The 25,908-nt window shown below is 36.2% G+C and overlaps 3 protein-coding genes and 1 pseudogene across 3 annotated transcripts; 1 reads left to right on the forward strand and 3 right to left on the reverse strand.

Annotated features, from left to right (window-relative positions):
- Positions 1–385: 385 nt before the first annotated feature.
- On the reverse strand, positions 386–1,070 carry LOC132108451 (dehydrogenase/reductase SDR family member 11-like; annotated as a pseudogene).
- Positions 1,071–2,463: 1,393 nt separating this feature from the next.
- On the reverse strand, positions 2,464–5,801 carry ca4b (carbonic anhydrase IV b). Its single transcript, XM_059515159.1, has 8 exons — positions 5,648–5,801; positions 5,129–5,176; positions 4,459–4,623; positions 4,217–4,362; positions 3,747–3,839; positions 3,603–3,669; positions 3,238–3,401; positions 2,464–3,155 (listed from the first exon to the last, which is right to left on the reverse strand). Exons 1-8 carry the CDS (start codon positions 5,703–5,705, stop codon positions 2,979–2,981), a joined length of 918 nt encoding a protein of 305 aa, XP_059371142.1. The 5' UTR covers positions 5,706–5,801; the 3' UTR covers positions 2,464–2,978.
- Positions 5,802–9,709: 3,908 nt separating this feature from the next.
- si:ch211-105f12.2 (RIMS-binding protein 2-like) lies at positions 9,710–12,531 on the reverse strand. Its single transcript, XM_059515161.1, has 5 exons — positions 11,744–12,531; positions 11,411–11,570; positions 11,185–11,288; positions 10,813–10,884; positions 9,710–10,730 (listed from the first exon to the last, which is right to left on the reverse strand). Exons 1-5 carry the CDS (start codon positions 11,948–11,950, stop codon positions 10,665–10,667), a joined length of 609 nt encoding a protein of 202 aa, XP_059371144.1. The 5' UTR covers positions 11,951–12,531; the 3' UTR covers positions 9,710–10,664.
- A 2,841-nt stretch (positions 12,532–15,372) lies between these two features.
- ywhag2 (3-monooxygenase/tryptophan 5-monooxygenase activation protein, gamma polypeptide 2) lies at positions 15,373–20,357 on the forward strand. The gene is made up of 2 exons (XM_059514711.1): positions 15,373–15,613; positions 18,707–20,357. The coding sequence occupies exons 1-2, from the start codon at positions 15,527–15,529 to the stop codon at positions 19,361–19,363; spliced, it is 744 nt and encodes a 247-aa protein (XP_059370694.1). The 5' UTR covers positions 15,373–15,526; the 3' UTR covers positions 19,364–20,357.
- The last annotated feature ends 5,551 nt before the right edge of the window (positions 20,358–25,908 follow it).

The following is a 25,908-nucleotide window of genomic DNA, read 5'->3' on the forward strand; positions in this document are numbered from 1 at the left end:
CAAAACATTTAATAAAAACACGTTTTTCATTTAAAAATCGATCACACATATTAAGTTACACATACGTCTCAATGAAATATCGGTGTTTAACTTTCAACACTGCCCCCTAGTGGTCGGTAGCACTTCCGTTATGTAGTGGCTTAATTTCGTTGTGTTGTGTATTAATTTTGTTGTGTTGTGAGAATTTCGTTGTGTTGTGGCTTAATGTCGTTGTGTTGTGAGCTTATGTTTGCTTTTTTAATGTCGTTGTGTTGTGCACTACTGGGCCACTGTAGGTCGAAGCTTCACGAAACAGTGATTCGAAAACAGCCATCACAGATTGAAATGAGCTATTGGAAAGAACCGATTCGCAAAAATGAGTAGATGGCTTTTGTTGCTAGAGTGTTACTGTCCATCATAGTTTTTCAGCCACTGGTTTTGCCGCTCAACAAACCAGCAATGTTAATGCACACGTCAATGACCTGATGTTGAACTTTGATCCAGGAGAACATGGATAACATGTCATTCTCTACAGACAGATCACATTTATATGGGATGAGTGCCGCTGAATCCACTACTAACACATCCAGAAGACCGTTTCTGCAAGATAGAACACATGATTCTTCAGCCGGCGCATAAACATTCATGATGCATTCAATGATGCAAAAGCGTAAATGCTAACGGTGCATTACCTCAATTTTATTCCACATTTCTGGCACAGCCGTCCACCTTCATGCCATGCTGGACAAGAGACTTCGCGATCGCTGCTCCAATTCCCACTGAAGCTCCAGTGACAAGAGCAACCCTGCCTTTCCAGCGATCCATGTAAGATCAAGTGTTGGACAGCTGACTGTGTGATCTCATTGATCAGGGGTTGCCAGGTCCAGCAAAACTTTCCAGTCTAAAGCTGTTTTAAAGTGATCATATTATACGATTTCAAGTTTTCCTTTCTCTTGGGGTATTACAAGCTTTTCGTGAATGGATAAGATCCCTAGTTGCAAAGACTAAAGTCTCAAACACAAAGCGATAGGCTATTCTTTATAAAATTTAAGACTTGTCCAGCCCTCCTAAAATTTCTTGATTAAACACCCCCATATGTCTAGTCAATGTTTGGGAAGATTTGCATAACACCGCCCAAATGTTCACGCAAAGAAGGCATAAATTTGATTCTCGCTGTTGTATTGTTGCTTCTGCCACCATGTTGCGGAGACGCTGTGTGTTTCGTTGAGAAAGCAAAAATACTTTGTTTGGTCTTGTAAAAGAGGACACAACTAGAAATCAGTGGTTAAGTTGTATTTACAACACTGTCCTAGAACAGTTCAACCCAAATATTGAGATGTGTGCAACGCATTTTACAGATGACTGTTTCCTGAACCTGGGAGAGTAGCTGCCGTCTGTTCTCACAGTCTGTAAGTACATTTTCATATTTAAAGAATTTGCCACTGATGATTCAAACGTGAGTTTTGAGCAGTGTAGAGTAGTACTTGTTATATGTCCTTTCTCCGATCACAAATGTAGATATGGTTTTATGTTTATGCGGCGTGGTGCAACGCAATGTGTAAAAAGACAGTCTCATTATAATTATGTACCCACTGGATGCTACAAATGCCTCGTTTGTAATGGGTTTTATTGTTTTTGTCTTGCCGTACCGGGACACACACCACAGTATGTTAAGGGGTGTAACATTTCTGTCACACGCTTGAGGTAATTAGCCAAAAACAACGCACTGGATAGCTGGCCAATCAGAGCACACCTCACTTTTCAGAACGATGAGCTTTGTAAAAATCGATGCGTTTCAGAAGGAGGGGCATAGAGGAGAAACAATAATGTACAGTATGTGGAAAATAATTTTTTTTTTTTAACCTTAAACCGCATAAACACATTTAATTACATCAAATACACAAAATAGTGTTCTTTTTAGCAACGTCGTATGACCCCTTTAAAAAAATTCACTCGTAAACACACCCTCGTACAGTAAACATACAGTATTGTTTTTTGTTTTGTTTTGTTTCTGTTTTTTTTTTAATTTAAGCTAGGCTTAATTGACTATAAGCCTATTCTATATATTCTATTAAGCCTATTTATTTTATTTATTAGGCTACGTAATTTGTACTCTCTTTTCAATATAAAAATATAAAAATGCTGATAGCTGATAGCCTATTTAATAGTATGTAATGCAAAGAGATACAGGTGTGTATGCTTATGAATGAATAAGTGAATGGTTATGCTTTTTGTCTTTATGATGATGTCTCCCTCTCAAAATAAAGTTTTTATTCTTTGAATTGAATATTCTTATAGTTCCCATTTCCCTCTCTCCATCTCAGTTCTCCTTTCGGTTGCCAGATATTTTAAAACCAATGAGAAATCGCCCAACTTGTTATGCCTATAAATAACTGAGAATGCAACCTGTAAACATTTGCAGGGTTAGTTACTCATTATACACTGAAACAAACAATCAGTGTATGACCATGTGTTTGTTTCTTGGTCAAATTTATTTTTATTGTTTTATCATTTGGATTGAACATTTACAAATGCAGAAAAACAAGAATACAGTAATTTGAATTATAAAAATCACCAAGACCAGTTCTTAAAGTATTGTCTTATAATATCACATGTGCAACCATGTTCCTTTATGTCCTCCACATGCTATATAATTTTATACAATGTCATTTTGTGCTTGTTAATTTATACTTTCCACAAATCAACCATTCTACATTCTTGTAACAGGGAATATTGCACAGTAACGGTTGCATGCAAAATTTGGGACAGAGTTTAACAGTTCAATCAGTAATTTTTATAGAATTAATATTCATCAGGTACAGATAGAGAAATTTGAGAAAACCTCAGACGTTGGATGTGGAGAGGGTACATATGTTTGACTGCCTGCCTTTCATACAAGACATTTTGCATTTTGAAGCCATACGTGGCTAAATGATTATAAAGTTTGATTTGCCATGAATTATTGATGAATGATAAATAACTTGCTTCATAACTATAAATTAGACAGTGAGAACATAGAAGGATGTCAAAACAGAGCTGACCAATAAAGCAGTGCTAACACAAAAAACATAACTTCTAGAATAAGACACTTGACGTTCATACCGCAGCTGAATGGGCCGGTATGTGTTCACCATGGCGGTCCCGTCAGAAAACATCAGGTTTGAAAATGCAGAAAGCTGCGAGACAAAGATAAAATGGTTTTCTTTTATTCTTGTGATGTGTTAAAGTGCCACTTGTTTATACAAAAAAACAAATTACCTGTTCCTTGCTGAGGGGTATAGCCTTCTCAAATATTGTCCAGACCACAGCTTCAGAGCAGCCTGGTGTCGTGAGGGACCCCTGGTAGCGGAAGTACCTCTCCGATTCATTATGGGGAAGAATGAGCATGTCTAATGATACATCTGCCAGTGTTACATTGGTGCCTAAAAAAGATGTTTTACAAGTTGTCATGAAGTTCCCCTTCTTTGTTCTAAGTATAGCCTGTATGAATAATAAGACATTCTTAAACAGGCTCCTCCCATATGAAAGATATTGCCACTTTGAGTGACCACTGCTGTATATCAAACATAAAGCAATAAATTTACAGATTTATTAAACCTTAAAGGTACATGAAATAACCTTACCAGGATGTGTAATATTTTTCAGAGATTTTATGATGCCATCATATTTTTTATTGGCACTTTGTGACTCCTGTAAGACAAGACGCATGTGATAAAACGCTATTTTATTATTTGCAAGTAACAAACATTTAGGTAATGTGGTTTTACCTCATAAAAAAATCCAAGAACAGCAACTCCAGATGGGTCAACAATGGCCTGTTCCACAGAGTTGTACTTTTCTTTTATATGTACGATGTGAAGCTGTTAAAGATACAAAATGCATTCTTAGTTTCTTATCGATTCACAGATAAGTGTAAGACTAAAACCTGTCTGTCCACCATATTTTGCGATGTGGAAAAAGCTATTTGCTGTGTGAATTTGCATGACTTCTGACTCATTAGCTTCTGACAAGTAAGAATCGCTAAGTGCAGTAACCGTGTTTATGAATATGTTAATACGTTCAAATAGTATGTTAACAAATAGCTCTTTGCAGTATCAAGCAGCAGAATGGATTATTTTTGTAAATGGCGAAAATGACTGAATGCAGATGATACCGGAAGCACTGCACACTCAATTTCCAAATGGACATGGCTGCTCTTACATTAAAAATAAAATGTAACATCTAAATAGCCTGTTACCTCCATAGGATATTTCTCTCCATCTATAGTATGTTCTGATCCAGGTCCACCGTTCTTGCCCCAGTGCAGGTGAAGCTGCTGAGCTTTGTAACTGCCTTCTAATTTGGCTCCACTTATTGCTGCTCTGTCTGGCAGGTTAACTTGCACTAATATATGGCGGAAATGGTTTATAAAGTGAAATCGATATAGTTGCCAATAATGGGTAAAAGATATTCACCATTTAAATGTAGTCTAATACTTACCTGTGTGTCCGTTGTTTGTAATGAGAGTAGTGATTGTTTCTTGGTAGCCTGTAAACTGCACTGGGGTTAGATAACTGTCAAAGACAGTTTTCTTTGTTACAATGTTAATGGGAGACTGTTTTGTATTTCCACACTCTGTGGCTACTGATGCCCAGTCATCCGGTCCTATAAAAAAGTCATGCTATGTTAATATAAATCATTATTGTTCAGATGTTTGGACTGTTTAATGTCTTTGAAAGAAGTCTCTTTTGCTCATCAAGGATGCATTTTTTTAAATCAAAAGTAGAGTAGAAACAGAAATTCTGTGTGATTTATTCAAATTCAAAATAACTGTTTCTTTATTTGAATATATTTGAAAATGGCATTTATTTCTGTGACAGCAAAGCTGAATTTTCATCATCATTCCTCCAGTCTTCAGTGTCACATGATCCTTCAGAACTCATTCTATACACTGATTTGCTGCTCAAGAAACATAGCTTATTATCAGTGTTGACAACAGTTGTGCTGATTATTTCTTTATTATTATTCAAAGACTCCACTGTCAGTTCTAAGCAATTGAATGCATCCTTTTTGAATAGAAGTGTTAAAAACTCAAACTTTTTTTAAATAAATAAATACTGTATTTTCTCTACTAATTTAATATAAAACACTGAACAAGGCACATGCTCACCTATGCATGAGTGATTGCTGCAAGATACTTGAGACTGATAGCACCAATCTGAAAGGAAACCAAGACGACTTATTAAAAACTAATTTATATGTAGTGTAATACATTGAGAATGAAATCGAATCACATTTAATTGATTGCACTTACCTGTACATGAAAACCGACAATGAACAATGTGTGTTTTCTATATTTAGGTCAGTCAGTTAAGAAGATTTGGTCATCTAACACCTTCAAAGATGTTTAATTCCATGTTTTAAATCGACTTATCCACAAATGTAATATTTTATGCTATAATGTTGTGTTAATTTCAGTCTTACAAATCAAAAATCAACAAGTCTCATTATAAGATTCTCAAAAATCGTAAAGTTTTAATTCGTGCAGTTCTTCCACCATATACAGTACTAAAATGAACATTTAAAATTATATTTTGATGGACTACCTAGATTCAGCAGCATCAGGTTTAACAGTAAATCAGTTTTTGTGATAAATAAAGATGACATTTACCCAGTTTAACACACTTACCTGCACTTGAAGCAAACCTGCATAAAATAGCAAGTAGAGAAAACCAGAGCACATTCATCCTTAGTTTTTGGATTGAAAAAAATTCACCTGAATGATCAATCCTTCTTAGGAACACGGGAGTGTATTTTATGAAAGGATACTTAGGAGGTGCATTTTATAATCGCACAATGACCCTCCCTGTCATGTTTTACTGCACAAAACCCAGTGACCATAAAACCCATTTCTATTAGAATGTATCATATATTCGTCTTACTTATGAGTAATTTAGTGTCCAATCTGCTCTAATCTAGTCATGATTACAAAGATCTTCTCCACCCATAACAAACTTTCACTTATCAGTTATTATCAGTTATCACTAACTAATAAATAGGCTCAAGTGGTCTCCACCTTTGAGCTGGAGCTGCAAGCAAACATGAAAACAGTTAAATGAAGTGACTGACAACATAATAAAAAAGTTACATTTCATCACATGGATATACAGCATAATGTAACATTTAAATATGCCTGTGTATAAAAAGTATCCCAGATCGCTAATTAAAGACTCTGATTTGAAATAGTCTCACCTTCTAGTGGTGACTCTGAGACTGTATATTCGGGATCATAAAACATTTCTACTCTACTTAAAATCCTGACTTGGACGATTTATTTGTATTTTTTTCATATTGCAGTCCTCCTCTTACTGTAGGCTTATTTATAATGGTTTGACTGTAGGTAGATTCCACCTTCTCACATGCCACAATAAATTGATTATATACAATAAACTGCTGCACGCTATTGGTCAAACTACTTTTTAGTCTCTACCATCACCAAGCATGAAAAAGTAAGGAAAACAAAGCCAAAACTGGACCTTTCAGCCAATTTAGAAATCCCGGCCAAGTCATGTACGTGTGAACGAGGATATATTGCGACCCTATTAAAAATACAGCAACAAACAGTGATGAGCTAGTAGCTAGTAATGTAAAAGTTTCCTGTTCAAACATAGTTTATGGGAACTTAAATGATAATTTATTGATTAATGTTGATTACATTTTTTAAATGTCTGAAATCTTTGACTGAATCTTCATAAATTAAAAAAAAGTGTGTTTAACGACTCTAAAATGCAGCAACAATGAAGGCATTTAGCTTAACTTACAAACTAAAGGCAAAGATGTTAATTGAATTAACCCTAATCTAAACCTGTCTGGATAATACCCATCTTTTCATGCACTTAGTTAAAAGACGCTATCTATACCAAGGTATTTATATCAGGACATAATCTTGTTTTGTACAGAAATAGGTGTAGAAAGCATGTTCTCAGCCCCTCTTGCTTGAACAGTGAGAATAGACTTTATAGGACACAGTTGTTAGCACAGAAACAGCTGTAAAACACTATAAAGTTCATGGTGGAGTTGATAACGGATCCATTGGTCTCAGTGGATTGCATAATGAGTCATTTGTGTGTCTGATAAAAGGGAGGCAAACGGTGTCCTCTAGATTTGACCTTTAGATGCAACCTTCAGCTTTCATAAGCTCTGACGTTAGTGTATCACACACACATGCTGGATATGCAAGCTGCCGCAAATGTTTTGAAATAAAGTGCTTTACTACTTTTTTTTTTCAGCTCAGGGAGTTTTATGTCTCAGGTATTGCTTTTTATTACAACTGATAAATCTTCAAATTACAACTATTTTCTTTTTGATATATGAAGGTCACATATAAAAGATGAACTGGCTTAAACTTGTAATCATCTCACTGAGGTGCCCAAACTTTGCATTATGAAGGGCCAACAATTAAAGCGTTGCATTATATCCAAATATATTAAAATGTATTTTTTAAAACATCTAATTCACTTCCGGTATATTCTGTAACGTACAATGCAAAAATCAAACAAAAAGTGATAAAACACAAAGAGAAATTAGAAATGAAGATGGCTTTGCCACCCCTATTTTTATGGTATAATATGGCACGGAGAGCCAAATCAAAGGTCATCTTGTGCCAGCTTTGGCCTGCGGGCCCTAGTTTAGGCATCTCTATGCTATCATTTTTTTTTTTTTACTATGTTTGCATGCCTGTTATGTGGAGATTTTATTGTTTTACCCTGGCTACAGACATGGATGTGCAATCATAAAATATTATATAATTTAATAGTTCTAATAATTTAATAATCTGAATTACAAATTTTCCTCAATAAACTGCTCATTAATAGTTAGCAAGGTAGATGTTAAGTTTAGGTATTGGGCAGGATAAGGGATGTAGAACATGATCATGCAGAATATGTGCTTTATAAGTACTAATAAACAGCCAATATGTTAATATAGGCATGCTATAAGCAACTAGTTAATAGTAAGAACTGGTCCCTATACTAAAGTTTTACTGTGAAATTAGCATGAAATTAACAAGCAGGAAAAAGTCTAAAAATGTTTGAAAGTGTTTTTTATAACAGACGATGAGAACACTATTGAACATAATACATTACATAAGATGAGCTGGACACAGTGGAAATGATCATGACTGAATTAAACTAAACTAAACTAAAATAAAGACAGAATTCTCCTGTGGTTCACGTATTGGACATTATTATCAGACAAATTAAATAAACTAGTAAAAATGTAACAAAAAATGTAAAAATAATAAAAGGATGTTTACTTTCTAAACTTCACCAGAGCTAAAACTGCCAATATTTGAATAATCACCCAGTTACATATATCATGGGGATTTCTGTAAATCATGTTTGACTTGTTTTTTACAACACTAGGTACATTGTACATCACAGAGAAGTCTGCACATCCCCCACTTCCTTCTGTGCGTGTGAAACGAGAGTTTGAGGTTTGGGTTGTCTAGACAACAAGTCCATCTCGTGTGCATCATGTTCAGGAGAATAAGAGAGCGGCCTCCTGTTCATCAAACTACCGCATCCTCAGGGGAGACTGGGACTAAAGTGTTTAATTCAAGCATCGGAGGAAAGTGACATAGAAGTACATTGTATTCGCTAATCTCATTTCAGGTTATGCATATAATATTTCAAAAGATCTGTAATTGTTTTACTTATCAGCATCTTAATGTACAATTAGCAAGCCATTATTTCGAATTACATTTGAATGACATTTATATGACACACAATACCACACCTTCATATTGGACTCAGATGATATGTGATATGCTGATGAAACAGTGTGGTTTTGCACAACACAGCATCCACCCCTCCCCTCCCCCTCAGGAAAGAGCTCTACAAAGTGCCACAAACAAGACTATGCTTCAAATATTCATGCTAATATGAAGCTATTCATAAATACACACGCAAAACAAGTGTAACATCTCCCAGCGGTGATATTTTCTCCATGACCAGCACCACTGTTTTTAAAATGATGGAATATCATGTTTTTAAAGCCACACCGTCAGACTATGTGGAAGCCTGATGCAATCTGATCACATGTTTATTAGACTTCCTCTTTATTTCTTTGTGTGATTTTGATGTATGCTAAAGACCAAGGGCTTTTTCTCTCATTTCTGATCTGTCTTTTATCGGTTAAAATGCCCTTAAAAGGAATTGATTCAAGTCCGTCTTCGAACGAAACTCGCTGTAGTCCAATAGGCGTGCATTTTGGGCTTCTTTAAGACAGCGACTGCAGGGCCTCTTCCTGTGGTTTGCACCATGTGGCCTAAAAAGTGTTAAAAGGCGACAACTTCTTTCTCTTTTCGCTGTTGTTTCCGGGATCAAGCAGGCAGAGAACATGTAAGTCACCGCTCTTCTGTTTAATCTAAAATACTGGATAAATGTGACGATTTTTCTGGTTTTATCAACTTGGTTAAATGGTAAACTGCTTGATGTAAGTGAATTAGGTGAATTTGCTAGAACTTACTTATAGAAATTAATTGTAAAAAAAGTGAATACAGTCAATTTATTTCAATTAAAACATCAATTCTTTTTTTTTTTTTAATAGATCAAGCTTTAATAGCGAATTCCAATAGTTCACATTGAATGCATTTCATATAAATTTTTTATACAAAGCAGCAAAAGTGGAGGCATTATACTTTTTTTTAGCTAATTTAGTTCATTACACATGTAATATTAATTTTTTTTAATACAGCACAGGCAGAAAATCATGATTCTAAACTTCCTCATGATGTGCAGTGACTCAATATGAACAATTAAAGCTGATGCAGCTGAACATCCAACCATAATAAAACATGACCTGACTTATTTAATTACATAATTTTAATCTAATTTTCATTTTAGGTTTAACAAATAGCTGTAAAGTGAACATTCGGAGCACATGGAGATAAGAGGAAGCGTGCAAAGAAAGGATTGGAGCGTGAAGAGAAGAGGCGGGAACATCAGTGCAGTCACTCATAAAGTAGACAGCACTACTAAAGGTCTCTACACAGTGTAGTGTTTCCTACTTTATGGATGAGTGTACTGTTTGCTGCGAGGGATGATCTTATGGAGAATTAAACAATGCTGAATCAGAATGTCTTGTTTATATTAAATATTAATAAAGATGGTGTTTCAAGACTGATTGTAATGTGATAATGTTTTTGAGTGCATTCGTCTTTATCTGTGCATCTCTGAATTCATGAAACAGTAATAAAATGAAGCTGAACTGTGTAAGTGTGTGTAAATCATATCATTCTGTTGTTAAACTAACCCCAGTGCAGTTGCCGCATACAGGAAGGACATTACAAAAATAGCTCAAATCATATAAAGGCATTAGTATTGAAAAGAAGACAAAACAATATAAAACAATGATTCTTAATTTACCATTAACAGTCTTTTAAGGCTATAATGCACTAGCTGCTACTAAAAGCTCTTGTATAAATCATAAATTAATTTCCTTTTATGCATTTAATTGATGCTAAGCATAGTGCATAAGTAGTAGAAAGGTCATTTAGAGACATGATGTGTCATGTACATTACAGGAAATGTACATGTTTTATGGTTTAAAAAAAACAGCAAAGCTGCTGCTGAATTCAGTAAAGTGGGTTCTATTCACAATCTGAGGTCACTCTCCTGTTCCTGATTTCTGATTTCTCAGTTCCTTTAGTCCCAAGGCAGGGGTTGCAAAAAGTTTGATGGCACAAGACCTCGGTAACCATGGAGATCTCCCTGGATCAATATAAAACAGTCATTCTTTAACTTACGACCTTTAATAAAACGCATGCGTGGTAGACAGAGTCATAATACTTACATAATAAAATCCATCACTGTCCATTTCTCCAAAAACATATATAATGTCTCCTGCACGAAAGGGAAGCTCATCCTAAAGAAGAAAACAACCAAAACACCCAGATTTTAAATTCTGTTTGATATTTTAAAATTCAATTATTGTAAAAGTGTTTTTGAAGTGTTGACTGGTTATCAATAAATCACATACAATACTTAGCTAAGATGTGTGAATGAATAAGTGAATGAATAGATAGATAGATAGATGGACCTTAAAATAAAGTGTGACCATACTTGTATAATATATTATTTAATATAATAAATTATTTATAAAATGTTAATATATATTGTGTGTATTATATTATAATACGCTGCCGATTAACAAACTGGATATAACCTCAATATCCATGTTTGGAGAACTTTCCCATGGGTCATAATCAAAAACGGCCACCATCATGTGGACCTTCACACCATCCGGCACACTAGACGTTTCACTGGGTGCTTAAATTAAAAGTACAAAGTAGTCATGACTCAATTCCGAAATCCAAACAAGTGTATATGACAAATCATATATGGCTAGTTTAATCACACAAACAGAAGGCTATATAAATGTAAACGCTTGCCTATGGAAGGCGTCTCCTCTGGTAAAAACCCCTGCTGAAACAGACGAAGTTTGAGCTCTCTGTCTTCCACAGGAATCTCAGAAACCATGTTGCTCAGCACAAAACCGAAGCGACCAGTCTCTCCGCTATAGAAGCCGTCAGCATCTTTATCTCCATATACCTACAAAAGAGCACATCACAGCATGAGCTAAGTAGGACAGAAATCATCTAAAGATCATGCGTTTCATTTAGTAGATTCATGTAAGAAGCAAAAGTTACATTTGACTTATTATGGCATCCTGAATAATTGTTAATCAATATACGAGAAGAGCCCAAAAAAATAAATATCTTTACTTTAATGATCTGTCCTTGTTCAAAAGGCAGTTCCTCCTCCATTGTTTCAGGGTCTGGTGACATCATCCCAGGGTTGTATGAGAACAGAGCCACGAAGAGACGCACGTTCGGTTCAAACATTTCTCTCTCAGATTCCCATTTCTCTATATCGTCTGGTGTAGAAACCCTAAGACCGTCTGGATACAGATAGACATCCAGCCCAATCATTCCAGCCTTCTTCCTCTATGCCTTCGACTGTCCAACTGATGTCTCCTCAGTAGGCAGACAGGTGGTTAGCAAACACCCATATCCTCACTATAGCTGTAGCATTAAGGGCGGTAGCCAGGCTAATCGCCCTCAGAATAATCCTCTTGGAGGAAATGAAACAGTTTTACCTGAGACATCCCCAACTAAAAACCTGACACGTCAAATGGTTATCAAATCAGTTTTTTAAGACAGTCTACAAAACTCTTTAGTGAAAGAACAGATTTCATATCATGGTGTGAAAGGGACTTGAAGCATTGAGGAACTGGAATAACACTCTGCCAGTGGATTTGGAACAGTCCTGCTGCGCACAGTCCTGCCGATTAGCTGAGCCATACGTTCTGAACTGTGTCAAGTAGAGCTAGCTCTTAACCACATTAGCATCAGGGAAGTAACCCTGCAAGTCCCTTTCACCTTTTCAGGACAATCCTTCACAGTCAACAACGTTTGCATGGGTCAACCTAAGGAAACCAAAAAAACATTGTGGAGATATTGTATAAATGTCATGTTATGGGAGAGAACTTGACTAACTGTTCTACTGTTGACTGGTAAGGTAAAAAAGCCTATTCTAATCTATTCTATTCTATAATTTTTGGTGTATTTACCATATTCTACACAATTCCATATTCTGACACTTATTAAAGTTTAGTCTTAAGTGTAAGTAAAATTTAGTCTTAAGTGTAAGTGTGAATATATATATATATATATATATATATATATATATATATATATTTTATATATATTGTAACAATAAAACTCCATAACTATGGGAAGAAGGAGGCGGGAACCGGCGGACAATCAAAATGAAAGTTTTAATAATCAAAATAAATACAAAACAGCACAAATAAAAAGCAAACACAAACTAAAACCCAGGCCTGGTCCTCTCTCGTCCTTCACTGTCGTCGCTCCAGTTTTATATCCTTCCATCTCCTCTGTGGGACTCGAGACCGGTGGGTCGAGCAGGTGTCGCCCATTTCCAATCACTCCACCGGCCTCGCTCCTGTTCCCACGTCCCTCGGCCCCGCCCCACTCGTCACATATATATATACAGATAGATAGATAGATAGATAGATAGATAGATAGATATAGATATATAAAATTGAGCACCTAATCAACCTTCTAGAATATTTCTAAAAGATGACTATAGCAAAAATATTTCACAATATTACTGTTTTTACAGTATTTAGAAAGACTTCCAGACTTGGTGAGCTTAAGACTCTTTTGGCGGCAGTGGCTCAGTGGTTCATGTAGGTTGTCTACAAACCGGAAGGTTGATGGTTCAATCCCCGGCTCCACCTGACCAAGTGTCGAGGTGTCCTTGAGCAAGACACCTAACCCCAGCTGCTCCAGACGAGCTGGATGGCGCCTTGAATGGCTGACACCACTGTCGGTGGGTGAATGTGAGGCAACTTGTAAAGCGCTTTGGAAGGCCATGGGTTCTGTTGAAATCGCTATATAAATGCAGTCCATTTACCATTTAAAAACATAAACATGTTTTTTAAATTACTCCAAACATTTTTAGGACTGTTTCCAAAAGGAAGTGTATATGGTAGTTTCAAATGTTTGCCAGTTTTACTTTTATCTATGACGCTTATTAAATAGTTATAGAGAACAATGAAAAAAAACATATAAGGGATACAAATTGCTGGTTTTGTAAAATGACTCATATGAAGATCCTAGTTGCTTGTCTGCTCTATCAGTCTGATATATATAACCTTTCTAAGCATAGAAAAAACATTAGACACATTATCCTAAATGTTATAGTAATTGTGTCATCTGCAGAATCCTCCTCTCCATACAGGAGGGGTGCTAGATATGGTAATAGGGGTGACTCATTCTCCCATATTGCATTTGAGCTTATAAGAACTCTGATGTGCCATCAACATCACTGCTGATATGTGGCCTCTTGACTCCCATATAAGGACTATTACATCATAAGTGAGACACCCATATGGCAAGCCATTTTAACATTTATTTTTTAGAACATTTCCTACTCTACGTTACTAATTATTAGTATCTACTGATAGTTTTACTAGTACTTTTACTGGATGTTATTAAATATTACTAGGATTAGACAAAATTATATATTTATGTGACATTCATAAAAGTATATATATCAATAGTTACTTTAAACATTTAGAGAAAAGTAAAGACATGAAAAATGATAAGACATTTACAATAAACATCTACCACTCCAACTTAAAGACTCGACACAACAAGGTGGACTCAGGCCCAATACAGTTATCAATCTTATACTGTATGTACGTTTTTATATGTAACATTTCATTATCATATGCAATCACTAATAAAAATGATACTTCACAGAGCTTTGTAGTTTTAACAGTTTTTTTTATAGTAAGATTTAAAATGTAAACTGATTCGCATTGTGTAATACTGTAAATATATTGTAGTGTCTATAAAAAAAATAGTGTAACTATAAAACAAGAAAAAAAAAAAAAAATACTAGTTACACTTTCAAGTAACAAATAATTAACAACACTTACTAAAGGAAATATATACTTACCATAGGGTTTAGTTTTTTTGTCCAGGATTGCAAAACAAACCAAAAAAAGCAGAACTACATTTTAAAATTAGAAACAGTACTAATGGTATTAGTTAGATGCAAGATATTAAATTGAATGAATTGAATGCATTTTGCAGATGGTTTTATCCAAAGCGACTTCCAGTGCATTCAGGCTAACATTTTTACCTAACATGTGTTCCCTGGGAATCAAACCCACAACCTTGCGCTGCTAACGCAATGCTCTACTACTTAAGCCACAGGAACCCTATATAAGATATATTAGCCAATGCATTTTTAAGCTATGATTCTCCCACAATTATAAAAACAAAACATTAGACAACTAAACAAAACATGTTCACCGCCTACTGGCATAATGTAACATATACAATCTTTAATTGAAAAGTATCATTAGTTCCAAAGGCCAATTACCCATTTTGATCTAGGCTGCCACAACATAATAGTCTATCCGGACTATAAACATTTATCCCAATACTTTCATTACTACTTAAAGATTGCAACAGAAATGTAGCCTGCTGTGTAGACGTTTTTTGCATTAAACGTGCATACATGAGCCTATAGCCTATGTATTTTTGTATCCCATTTCATATTTGTACCAGACCTCAAAAGTAACCTGGGTCCAGGCCCAGGCAGCTCCCTAATTCCGCGATCCATGGGGGATATTGCATATAATTATGCATAGTTTATTGTTATTACGAGTAAAAACAAAGTAAATAATAAAGTGTTACCTTTAAAAGTTATAGTAACGTACCAGTAAACAGGCCTAAGTTTTAAGGAATAAATGTTGTAACAGCTTGCCATAGCACCCACGTTTAGAGCCCTGACGTAGCCCTCCAGCGCGTGAGGAGGGGTGAGGGTGGCCCGTCGGCACGAGCGCAGACAGCAAGGAACAGCTGCAGAGAAGCTCTCGTTCATTGAATAACACCACATAGCTCATACAATATTACTGTTTTCCGCCCAAAAAACAAATAATATCGTCCAAACCATAACCATCCAACATGGTTGACCGCGAGCAGCTGGTTCAAAAAGCCAGGCTGGCTGAGCAGGCAGAGAGATATGATGATATGGCAGCAGCCATGAAATCGGTAAGTCATTCTTTCAATTTACCCTTGGGGTTTCATTCGTTTGATGGTTTAGTTTGACCAACGATCGTTAAACGATCGTTATCTATCTATCTATCTATCTATCTATCTATCTATCTATCTATCTATCTATCTATCTATCTATCTATCTATCTATCTATCTATCTATCTGTATTTAACAAAATACATAATTTAAAAAGATAATATAATTTGTGTATTATACATAGCCTACTATACGCTCGTAGGGTAATCGTGAATGATCATAAGTTGAGTTACAGTAAAATATGGCATGTAACGGGAGCCTTTAATATAGTGCCATAAAATAATTTTTGGGGTGATGATCTATGATAAATCAGTGCTTTATTAATGAGAGTGCAGTGGATCGGGTGTAGACTGTCTGGATCTTGGGCGGTGCCTCCTATCTTTCCAGAGCCCACAGCCAAATGAATGAGACAACACATGACAAATGTATAAAGATGTTTCAAACATAGCTTTCAGCATTCAGAAAAAAGAAAAGAAAAAGAAAATCTATATTTTGCACATTATTGTTTTTTAAATTGTTGCTCTGTGTAATATTCTGCATATTCATGCTCATTACACAGTGTATAGTATTTGATTTTACACTAGAAACAGGTGTTTTGTCATTGCTGTTCATCAACCAAGCATTGTATTGTCATAAATTCATTAGATATTCATCTTCCATCATCAGCATATATAAATTCCAACTGCCTTTTTTTCTTTTCTTTTTTTCTCACACATCTTCACAATTTAGTTATGCCTTCCCATATTCATTTTCCACATATGGGAGTTATTAAGATATTTCCTCTAAACCAACGTTAGAGGCAGCAGCATTCCTTCCAGAATCTTCCATCCTTGTCATATTGCAGTAAGGTCCATGATTCAGATTGGATATTCCTTCTTGTTTCAAACCCACTGATTTATATATTATTAAAGGCAGTGTATCTCAGTGTAACGCAGTGTTAATTCATAGTGAATATTATTTCTGTGAATACTTTAACAGTATTTGAGAGGATGAGCATACAGGGCACCATAATGAATTCATTCAAGGCCTTAGGGCTTCTCGAGGGGGTGAGTAGGGGAACATCTGCATCTCTAACGCTTCTTCACCATCAGCATCCTGACTATATTCCCATCCGAGCGAGGGCATTTAGGAGACTAGTTCTATACAGGATTATGGAGATTGAGGAGGACCCCTGTTTCTGCTTTGTCAAGGGTTGACATCATGTTTTTTTTTTCTGGAGGGGTGTCGTCTAGCATCTCTTGATTGAATGGTCCTTTCCAATGGTAAAAAGTTTCTGACTTAATAAAAAATTACACTTAGATGTGTCTGCCTCAATCCTCTTTATTCTTAGATGGCCGATAAATGATTTTCATATTGAAACAGTAATAAAACAACTGGGTGCAAAATCTGTTAATTTACAATCTATTCTAGACCAGATGTGTTGACACTCATTAGCAGTGTTTTACAATAAAGTCTTGATTTAATACCAAAATGTGCAATATTATATTAAGTGCATTGACTGAAAAATAGTGTAGTGACAGACAAGATCCACCCGATCAATTTTGCTGAAATGGTTGGATTATTTTACCGCCACATTACCTTGGTCTAAATCCCAAATGGCTGTTAAAAGGGAAGGTTCCCAGACTTCCAATGATTGTTGTGTATGCCAGACAGGCAGTTTTAGCTTCGTGGATCAGTGGGGGAGATTTAAAAGCAGTTTGACTCTAAAGTTACTTCAGTCCTTTAGATAAAAGCCCATTTAGCCACAGACCTGATGGGAAAGTGCCCACAGGCCTCCATTATCTTGATGCGTCCGGCCAAAGAGACAAGCAGCAATAGGCCAAGCTTCAAACTTCACATTGGAGTGAGATTCTCTAGTTCTTTAAATTTGTGAAAGGCTTCCTTCCATATAAATATTTGCATGCGATAAGGTAACCCATCACCCTCCACAAATATCTGTTACTATCTGTGAAAGGCATGCCAAATCAATATCGCAAAGAACCCTTGTACCCGGACGTAAATAGCAATAAGTTTGTTTAAATAAAACCCTTTCATATCCTCCTTCCTCTGTTTCGTCATGAGTCCTGTCTTCCTGTCTGGGCCAGTGTTCCTGTTTCCTACTCTGATCTTTATTGATCTGTCTTTGAATTTAGTTTTCTTTGTATTCTAAGGACTTTGACAGAATAATTTTAGCATTTGTGGCTGGTAGCTAAAATCAAACACCTTGATCTGAAGCACATGCCATTTGAAACGTGGTAAGTTACAAAAATAAAGGTCCTTATTGGCTTTGATGGATCCACGAAGATCCTTTAACATCCATGAAACCTGTACATTCCAAAAAAGGTTCTCTATATTGGAAAAGGTTAATCACACAAAGACTCTAAAAAGTTTTTTTTGAGGAAGCCAGAATGCAAAAACACCCTTTTGAAACCTTTTTTTTCAAGAGAGTACAGAAAACAATTTAACCCATGATATTATGTAATTGCACCACAAAGAGGTTCTGACATTTTGACTAGAAGAAGATCTGTAGTTTTGAGTGATTTATGACTAAATCAATATGGAATCAAACTCTTTTTACATACGTAGTATAGCCGTCCCAGTTTGGCAAGAGAAAAGGTCAGCGAGAAGGCCACAGTAACACATGAACTGCCGCACAGTGATCATGTTAACTTACACTGCAGCTGCCCTGGAGGGTATGTGGGAACATTTCACCTCCCGCCCCTACCCCCTATCTTCTCCCTGCCCCCACTCTCAGCTGAAGTGATTTCAACCTCTAGTGTATTGTGTATCACTAGCGCTCTGTCATCTCACTAGATAGAGTTGGACTACTGTACAAAATGAGAAGATTGCCATGGAAACTGCACTTGGCATATAGCTCGAGCTCATGGCTGCACAATGCATTCAGCCAACTGATGAAGCTGTCTGTGGATATTATCATTACGCAACTGAAAAATTTACTGTTGCACGTTCATTTTGTAGCTAAATTAGTTGCATAACAAGAAAAGCTTGTTATCACCTTGCTGGATGATGTACGTCTCTTTCCTCAAACAGCGTTCTATTTCCTTCCTTTGTAGGTAACCGAGTTGAACGAGGCCATGTCCAACGAAGAGAGGAACCTCCTGTCCGTCGCCTATAAGAACGTCGTAGGTGCTCGGCGCTCATCCTGGAGGGTCATCTCCAGCATCGAGCAGAAGACGTCCGCGGATGGCAACGAGAAGAAGATCGAGATGGTGAGGGCCTACCGCGAGAAGATTGAGAAGGAGCTCGAGGCCGTGTGCCAAGACGTGCTCAACCTGTTGGACAACTTCCTGATCAAGAATTGCAGCGACACCCAGCACGAGAGCAAGGTTTTCTACCTGAAGATGAAGGGAGACTATTACCGTTACTTGGCCGAGGTGGCCACGGGCGAGAAGCGCTCCACCGTGGTGGAATCCTCTGAGAAGGCCTACAACGAGGCTCACGAGATCAGCAAAGAGCACATGCAGCCCACTCACCCCATCCGGCTGGGATTGGCCCTCAACTACTCGGTCTTCTACTATGAGATCCAGAACGCTCCGGAGCAGGCCTGTCATCTCGCCAAGACGGCCTTCGACGACGCCATCGCCGAGCTCGACACCCTCAATGAGGACTCCTACAAAGACTCAACCCTCATCATGCAGCTCCTCCGAGACAACTTAACACTGTGGACGAGTGACCAGCAGGATGATGAGGGTGGGGAGGGCAACAATTAAAAGTAGACAAGTTCTCGATCTAGAAACGTAAAAATGGCTGGTGGACTTTGGCAGCAGCTTTTGCCATGGTTTCCTCTGCAGCAGCAGTTCTTTATTTTTCCACGAGTTAAAAGAAAAAAATATCAAGGGTCATAAAGGGGGGGGGGGGGGGGCTAAAGTCCTAGTTTGAATATATACAGAAATATATATATAGTTGAATGGGCCTCCCTCTTCTTGGTTCTCTTTGACATTTGCCAAAACCACTGAAATGTCAGTCAATCAGCCGGAAACGGTCGTTGTTGGTTGGGAATGGCAGCCTCACACTGGCATATGGACTGATGTATTTCAAAGGGATGCTGCTTATTTATGTTTTGGGTAGTAGAAAAGCATTTAAAAAAAAGAGGGTAAAGTGGCGTTCGAAGAGTATAAATAGTATTAAATGGTTCCAGTATTAGTCACGAGTTGATCTGTTTGAATCACCCTGTATGCACTCAATTAACTGAACTGGAAATTCGATTTAAATAGCTATTAGATGGAAGTGTGTTGAATAAAACTGTGTTCTTTGGAATGCACCAAAACAGGGAAAGTTTATTCATTGTCATATATTCATCACAGGCTGATACTACTGGAACCATTGACTTTTTTGAAGGACAGGTTGGGGAAAAGGCAGAGACTGATCTGGTTAAAAAAGAAAAGAAAAAAAAAATAGAAAAATATTGCAGCTTCAAAGTTTGTGGTTTACTTCTGTGTTTAACTTATTTTTGCACTTGCCAAGTATACTGTTTTGTCAGTGTAAGATAATTACAACAATACTATCAATGATTCAATATTGTGCATGCTGGTGATGTATTTATACAATAGCTTGACTTTATTAACTTATATCTTGGATGTTATGTATTCCTATAATTGAAAAGTAAACTGGCTTCATATTGTTTATTTATAATTGATCAGTTTTCGTTTTGATTTGCTATTCGAAAATTGTGATTGTTAACAATAAATCGATCTGTTATGGGCATTACCGTTGTGACATGGAATGTTTATTTCTTTAGCTAGGCTGACTTTTGAAAAATAATACTGATCACTGATGTACCAGTGTGTTTCTTGGTAAATTGTAACCATGTCATTGTTAAGCAATATTTTGCTCTTCAAACAATATATGAGTGCTCTTCTTGTCATATTATGCACATTGAACGTGTGGTTTAAACAACAGTGACGTTACCGAATCAGTGTTTCCATGACCGATTCAGAACATGGACCTTAAATTGTCTTTGGCAGTATTTCTAAAATAATTTCTTTTTCCTGTTTTTTTTTTTTTTTTTTTTTTTACATTTAGCTGTATCCTGAGTGACAATATCTTGAATGTGAATAACTATGTAGCAGTTGCACAAGAGCCAAAATAATTATAACAATAAAAAGACAAGAAAAAAGAACTCAAGTAGTCATAGATCCATCATGTCAATCAATGCTGGTTGTGTGTATTGTTTTTCCATTATTGATTCATCAAAAAAAAAAAAGAAACCAAACAACTACTTAAAATTCTGAATTACAGCACAAACTTTGCAATGTGTGCTCAAATCCAAGTCCTGTTGTTCTTGTCAACCAATCTACAGTTAAGTATCATATGTTTTACAGCACAAGATGCCAACAGGTTCAAACACTGTGGTGAATCCATAACTGAATTTAAGAAAACCAAATGGTTCTTCTCTGCATTGCACCTACTCTCCATGATTAGTGCTCAGCACTGCATTGCAGAGCTCACCTCTCCACAATATAATAATGTGCTTGACATACGAATGTGCCTAGATAAGGACCATATTATTGGCTTTGGTTACAGCAAATCCTTTGATGTTTGATGAGGGCAGAAACTGCAAAGAAATGGCTGACTTTTTTCATCTGAAGGTCACATGACAAACCTGCATGCCTGTAGACATTTCCAATTGAATTCATTATCAGCATGACTAACTATTTGAATAATTATCTCACTGATGCTAAACTAGGATCTCTTCTGCTATCTGAAACTGCACGAGCACCATCTGAAATCACGCTTCATTCTAGTACATTTTGCGTTTGTCTCGATCTCTTTTTCATATTATGAAGGTACAACAAACTTACACACTGAATTGCAAGCTCTTTTTGGCATTTTGCTGCAGCCTCCTACAGCAACCCACACCCAGTAGAGCAAGAGATGAATTTTCTCTGCTCAGAATGGTCCACAATAACAGCCAATCGCAGGCACAGTGAGCTGTCACATTCACCAATCCAGTGCATGTTGCTAGGGCTGGAGAAAAAAAAACATCCCCTTTCCCATTGGCACTGTTCAGACATCTAGAACAACCTGCAAAGAGATAAACATCAGAGACACCATTAAAATTCAAGGGAAACCTGTCTCCCCTGGTTCACACTGAGACACCATTTTCTGCTGCATTATGATGATCGGATGGAAGATAGAAAGATCTGAATATGTTTTCCCTGGTTAAACTGTTCAGATAAGGCTCCTCAGCTGAATATGTGTCACCGCAAATGTATGTGCTGCATTATTTCTTTCTGTTCTATTGAGGCTTGTTTAATTGATTTCATACTTGATCGTCTGATAAACAGGGCCATACAATTTCTGCCCCTCAAGGGTGTTCACATTTAAAATTTAATCTGGAGGGGGAAAAAAAGGAAAACATTTATTAACACATTGTACCATCTGTAGAAAGCCAAATGCCTAGGATTTGTGATGTGCCTTGGTCTAAGATCCCATCTGCTTGAGATATGCAGAGATATGTGTCATTAAAATCCAGACTACTGGTAAATGAATTGTGCCCTTTAAAGTAAACCTATAGACATATTTAGACTGATAATTACTAGTTTTAGGATGGGGTCCATTGAACCAGGATGATTAATATGCATACGGCAGCTAACAACTAACTTATTAAAAACAGTATGATGTTGTAAATTAATTGAAGCTAATGTTCAATCGCCATATCACCGATGCCTTAAAAATGCTATGATGACGCAACAAGGCATTTACAGACAATATGACCTTCTGTAAAATTGCTTTGAAATTATGTGCAGTGTGGAAAGCACTATACAAATAAATCTGACTTTTGGACATCAATTTCACTCTAGGCCATAATTAGCATTTGAATATTTCACACTTACAATTAGATAATGATCTTAATTTGATATACACTGTAGATGCAGCAAATATGATCAGATATGAGAGATTACAGTAACAAAAAGAGAATAATGCAGTACAAATGAGAGACAAACCTCATGCTTTCATTTTAGGAACTTAATTTAAATAAAAAAGGGGTCTTTCAGGTTTACTTATACATTTAGTTATTTTTGTAACAGCTTTTACATTGAAATAAGTGCAGTGGCAATATAAGCAGGAGTGTCTCTGAATAGTCCAGAGGGAAAAGGGACACTTCAACGCTTCCTTCATTACGTAACAAGTCTATAAAGAGCACTCACCAATGGTTTTGATCTTTCCATCCACGGTTTTCACAAACTGCCTGTCTAATGAAAATATACCAACATGGAATGACTGCAATTCTAATTCTGTATAGAAATATGACACTGGTGATTTGAACATTATATTTTCTGAATGAGGAATCACGTAGTTTTCCCCTGTTTTTTTCCCCAGTAAACAAACAGTACAACTATTTCTGCTACAAACCAATGTTTAGAATTACAGCAATACATAAAAATAGTTTAAGAAATACCAGCGATATCAAGCCACACAACAATCTGTTTTACACAGCTAAAGTAACTGGAAGTGGAAGACACCGGAAGCCACGCACATTCAAGTTACAAATCATGCCCGCCCACAGCCGCTCGTAAGGTAATATAATTTGCTCTATGGGCTTTTAAACTGTCTTACAGTGTGAACAGTGATTAACATTGTTGAGTACAGGTGTATTAACCTTATGTTAAGTGTTCGTTAAATTATTTGCTGTTTGAAAGTACATGGTACACACCCAGGGGAATAACAGCAGGCAAACACATGGATGCTTACCATATGTTGAGTGAGTAATCTGCACATTGATCATGTGAACATGTGAGTCAACGGACTGAGAACATGAAAAAAAAAAAAGTGAAACATTTAGATTTAAACATATTTATTGTGCGTCTCATTTTTTTCCAAAACATTTAATTGCTGCTATATACTATGAACAAAAATCAGCTGGCTACATAAAAACTGGACTCAACTAAAAGCAGTTTATGTGCAAATAGAGCTGTACTATACATTTTGGATAAATTAAGATTTTATTGTATTTTTATTTTTAATAAATGTTGGTTGTTGTTCTCTAACAATTCTGAAGAAAACATATTAGACAACTAAACAAAATCTCATGGAATTTATGAATGGAATGATTCAATGACTCACTCAAGATTTACTTGTTTACTGGATGGATCAGTGTTTTTAAATGAATCTCTTGAATGAATGATTCAAAGACAAATACATTTTTTAACAGCCCCCTTTTGCCACCTGAAAAAAAAGATGCACACAAAGGAATCGATTGTATCCGATTCCTGACCTTAAGTATCTGATTCTGGAACTGGAATTGATTTTCAGTTCCCAAACCTACCCTTATAAGAGTTATTTAATGCATTACAAAATATGCAGTAAAACAAATAATGGGAATTTGAGAGATGAACTTGTGTGTAGGTCTTTGACACATTTTGTGAGATTTACCCTAGAGAACAAAGGCAAAATAAAAGCTGCTCCCAAAAAAATAAATAAAAAATCAGGAATTGAACACACTGGGATTATCTGTTCTTTGCTTTTCTATGATAATTTTTAATTTTTGCCAGGTTTTTGCAGAATACTTTGGAGAGACACCACAAAGTGGGAGTCTAAATATGAATCAAATTAATATGCTCGCATCCTGTATCCTGCATTACCCATGAGGCTGAAGCGCTGATATAAAAAGCCACATTGTAAAATCCAGTGGCCCATTTTCCTTCTTATCCACCCCGATCCCAAACCTTACAGCTGCCGGCAGCTTCCCAGCACCGCATATACCAACCAGTCATGGCCAAAAAAACCCACACACACATCTCTAGTAAGACAAAGTGAGTCATTTAAGTTAATTTAATTTCGTTTTCTCTTCAGTGTTGTGGACTGACAATGTACAGATAATAAAGATAAGAACAATGTCCTTGTATTTAAGGACTAAACTGTTATACTGTTAAAAAGATAAAAAGATAAAGGATAAACATCCTGGAATGTCCTGCAAAGCCAATAAATGTGACATCAACTATACATCAAGGTTTGTTTAGACCCCTTGAAACTGCATGGCAAAGCACAGTAGTTAACAACCATTCACATTTTCGTCAGAAGTGAACGTCAGAAAATGTACTTATTTAGATAAAATGAATGTTCTTTGACAGGGTAAAATACAATTATGCTTGATAAAATTAAACTCTGTAATACATCCTGAAAGTGCGTTTGTAATGAAATAAAGATTATCGATCCTTTGTGGACTGTCATCATATTAACTTTAAAGAGAAACAGCAGTGACGTTCACTATGTTGACACTTCTGTCTGGGCCATAATGGAGGTCTTATCCTGACAGACTATCTCCCTTAGACGGTTATTTTTAAAAAGAGTGCCATACAGAGTCCCTAGGGTTTGTGTTGCTAATCAGAGAACAACCTCACAGAGGCACTAAAGTACATCCACTGTGATTAATAATAGTGCACACTAAAGGAGCCTGGGACCTGTACTCAGAATGCAATATGTTCTTAATATTCTTAATTGTATATAATCAAAAATACTTAATCACAATCGATGTTTAGCCAGTGACTATTATAAAAAAAAAAAACATACCTCTATTCTTATTTAACTTGTAAAACTTGTTATTATTTATTAAATTAATTTAAATTTATTCATAGAATTTTTTTATGCCATCAATTTAAGTATATCACTAAAAAATATAAATAAATCAGATGTATATTATTAAAATGTCACAAATTATTTTTATTTTGCATTTTATATGTGTGTGTGTGTCCACAGATGAAATGCACAATACAATATTAAAACCTCAAAAGGACGATGAAACAGCATACAGACTTCATCTCAGCTCATTTTTTCAGCTCATCAAAATGATCACATGCTTATCTGTTAAATGCACTGATGCACTCTTTTTATACAGGCATTCATATCTAAATTTCTTTCAGTTTTACTTTAAATTTGGCACGTAAATGCAATGAAAAGCAAATATTACTCTAATATAAAGCAGTGGTTCCCAACCCTGGCCCTTGAGGCACCCCAACAGTTTTGCAGGTCTCCTTAATAAAACACACTTTATTCAGGTCATCAGCTCAGTAGTAGAGACTTCAAGACCTGAAAATGATTCATCAGAGAAAGGAGACATACAAAATGTGCAGTGTTGGAGTGTTCCCCAGGGACCAGTGTTGGGAACCACTGATATAAAGTATTACCAGATTCTGCATTATATGTTAAGGTACCTCCAAATCTAACCTTTCATCATGCAGTGTGTACAGTATACAGAATTTAAAATGTAATACATCATGTACTCAGTGCTCAAAATACTCAGATGGGAAAAAAT

This window comes from Carassius carassius, chromosome 28, assembly GCF_963082965.1.
Source record: "Carassius carassius chromosome 28, fCarCar2.1, whole genome shotgun sequence".
NCBI lineage: Eukaryota > Metazoa > Chordata > Actinopteri > Cypriniformes > Cyprinidae > Carassius > Carassius carassius.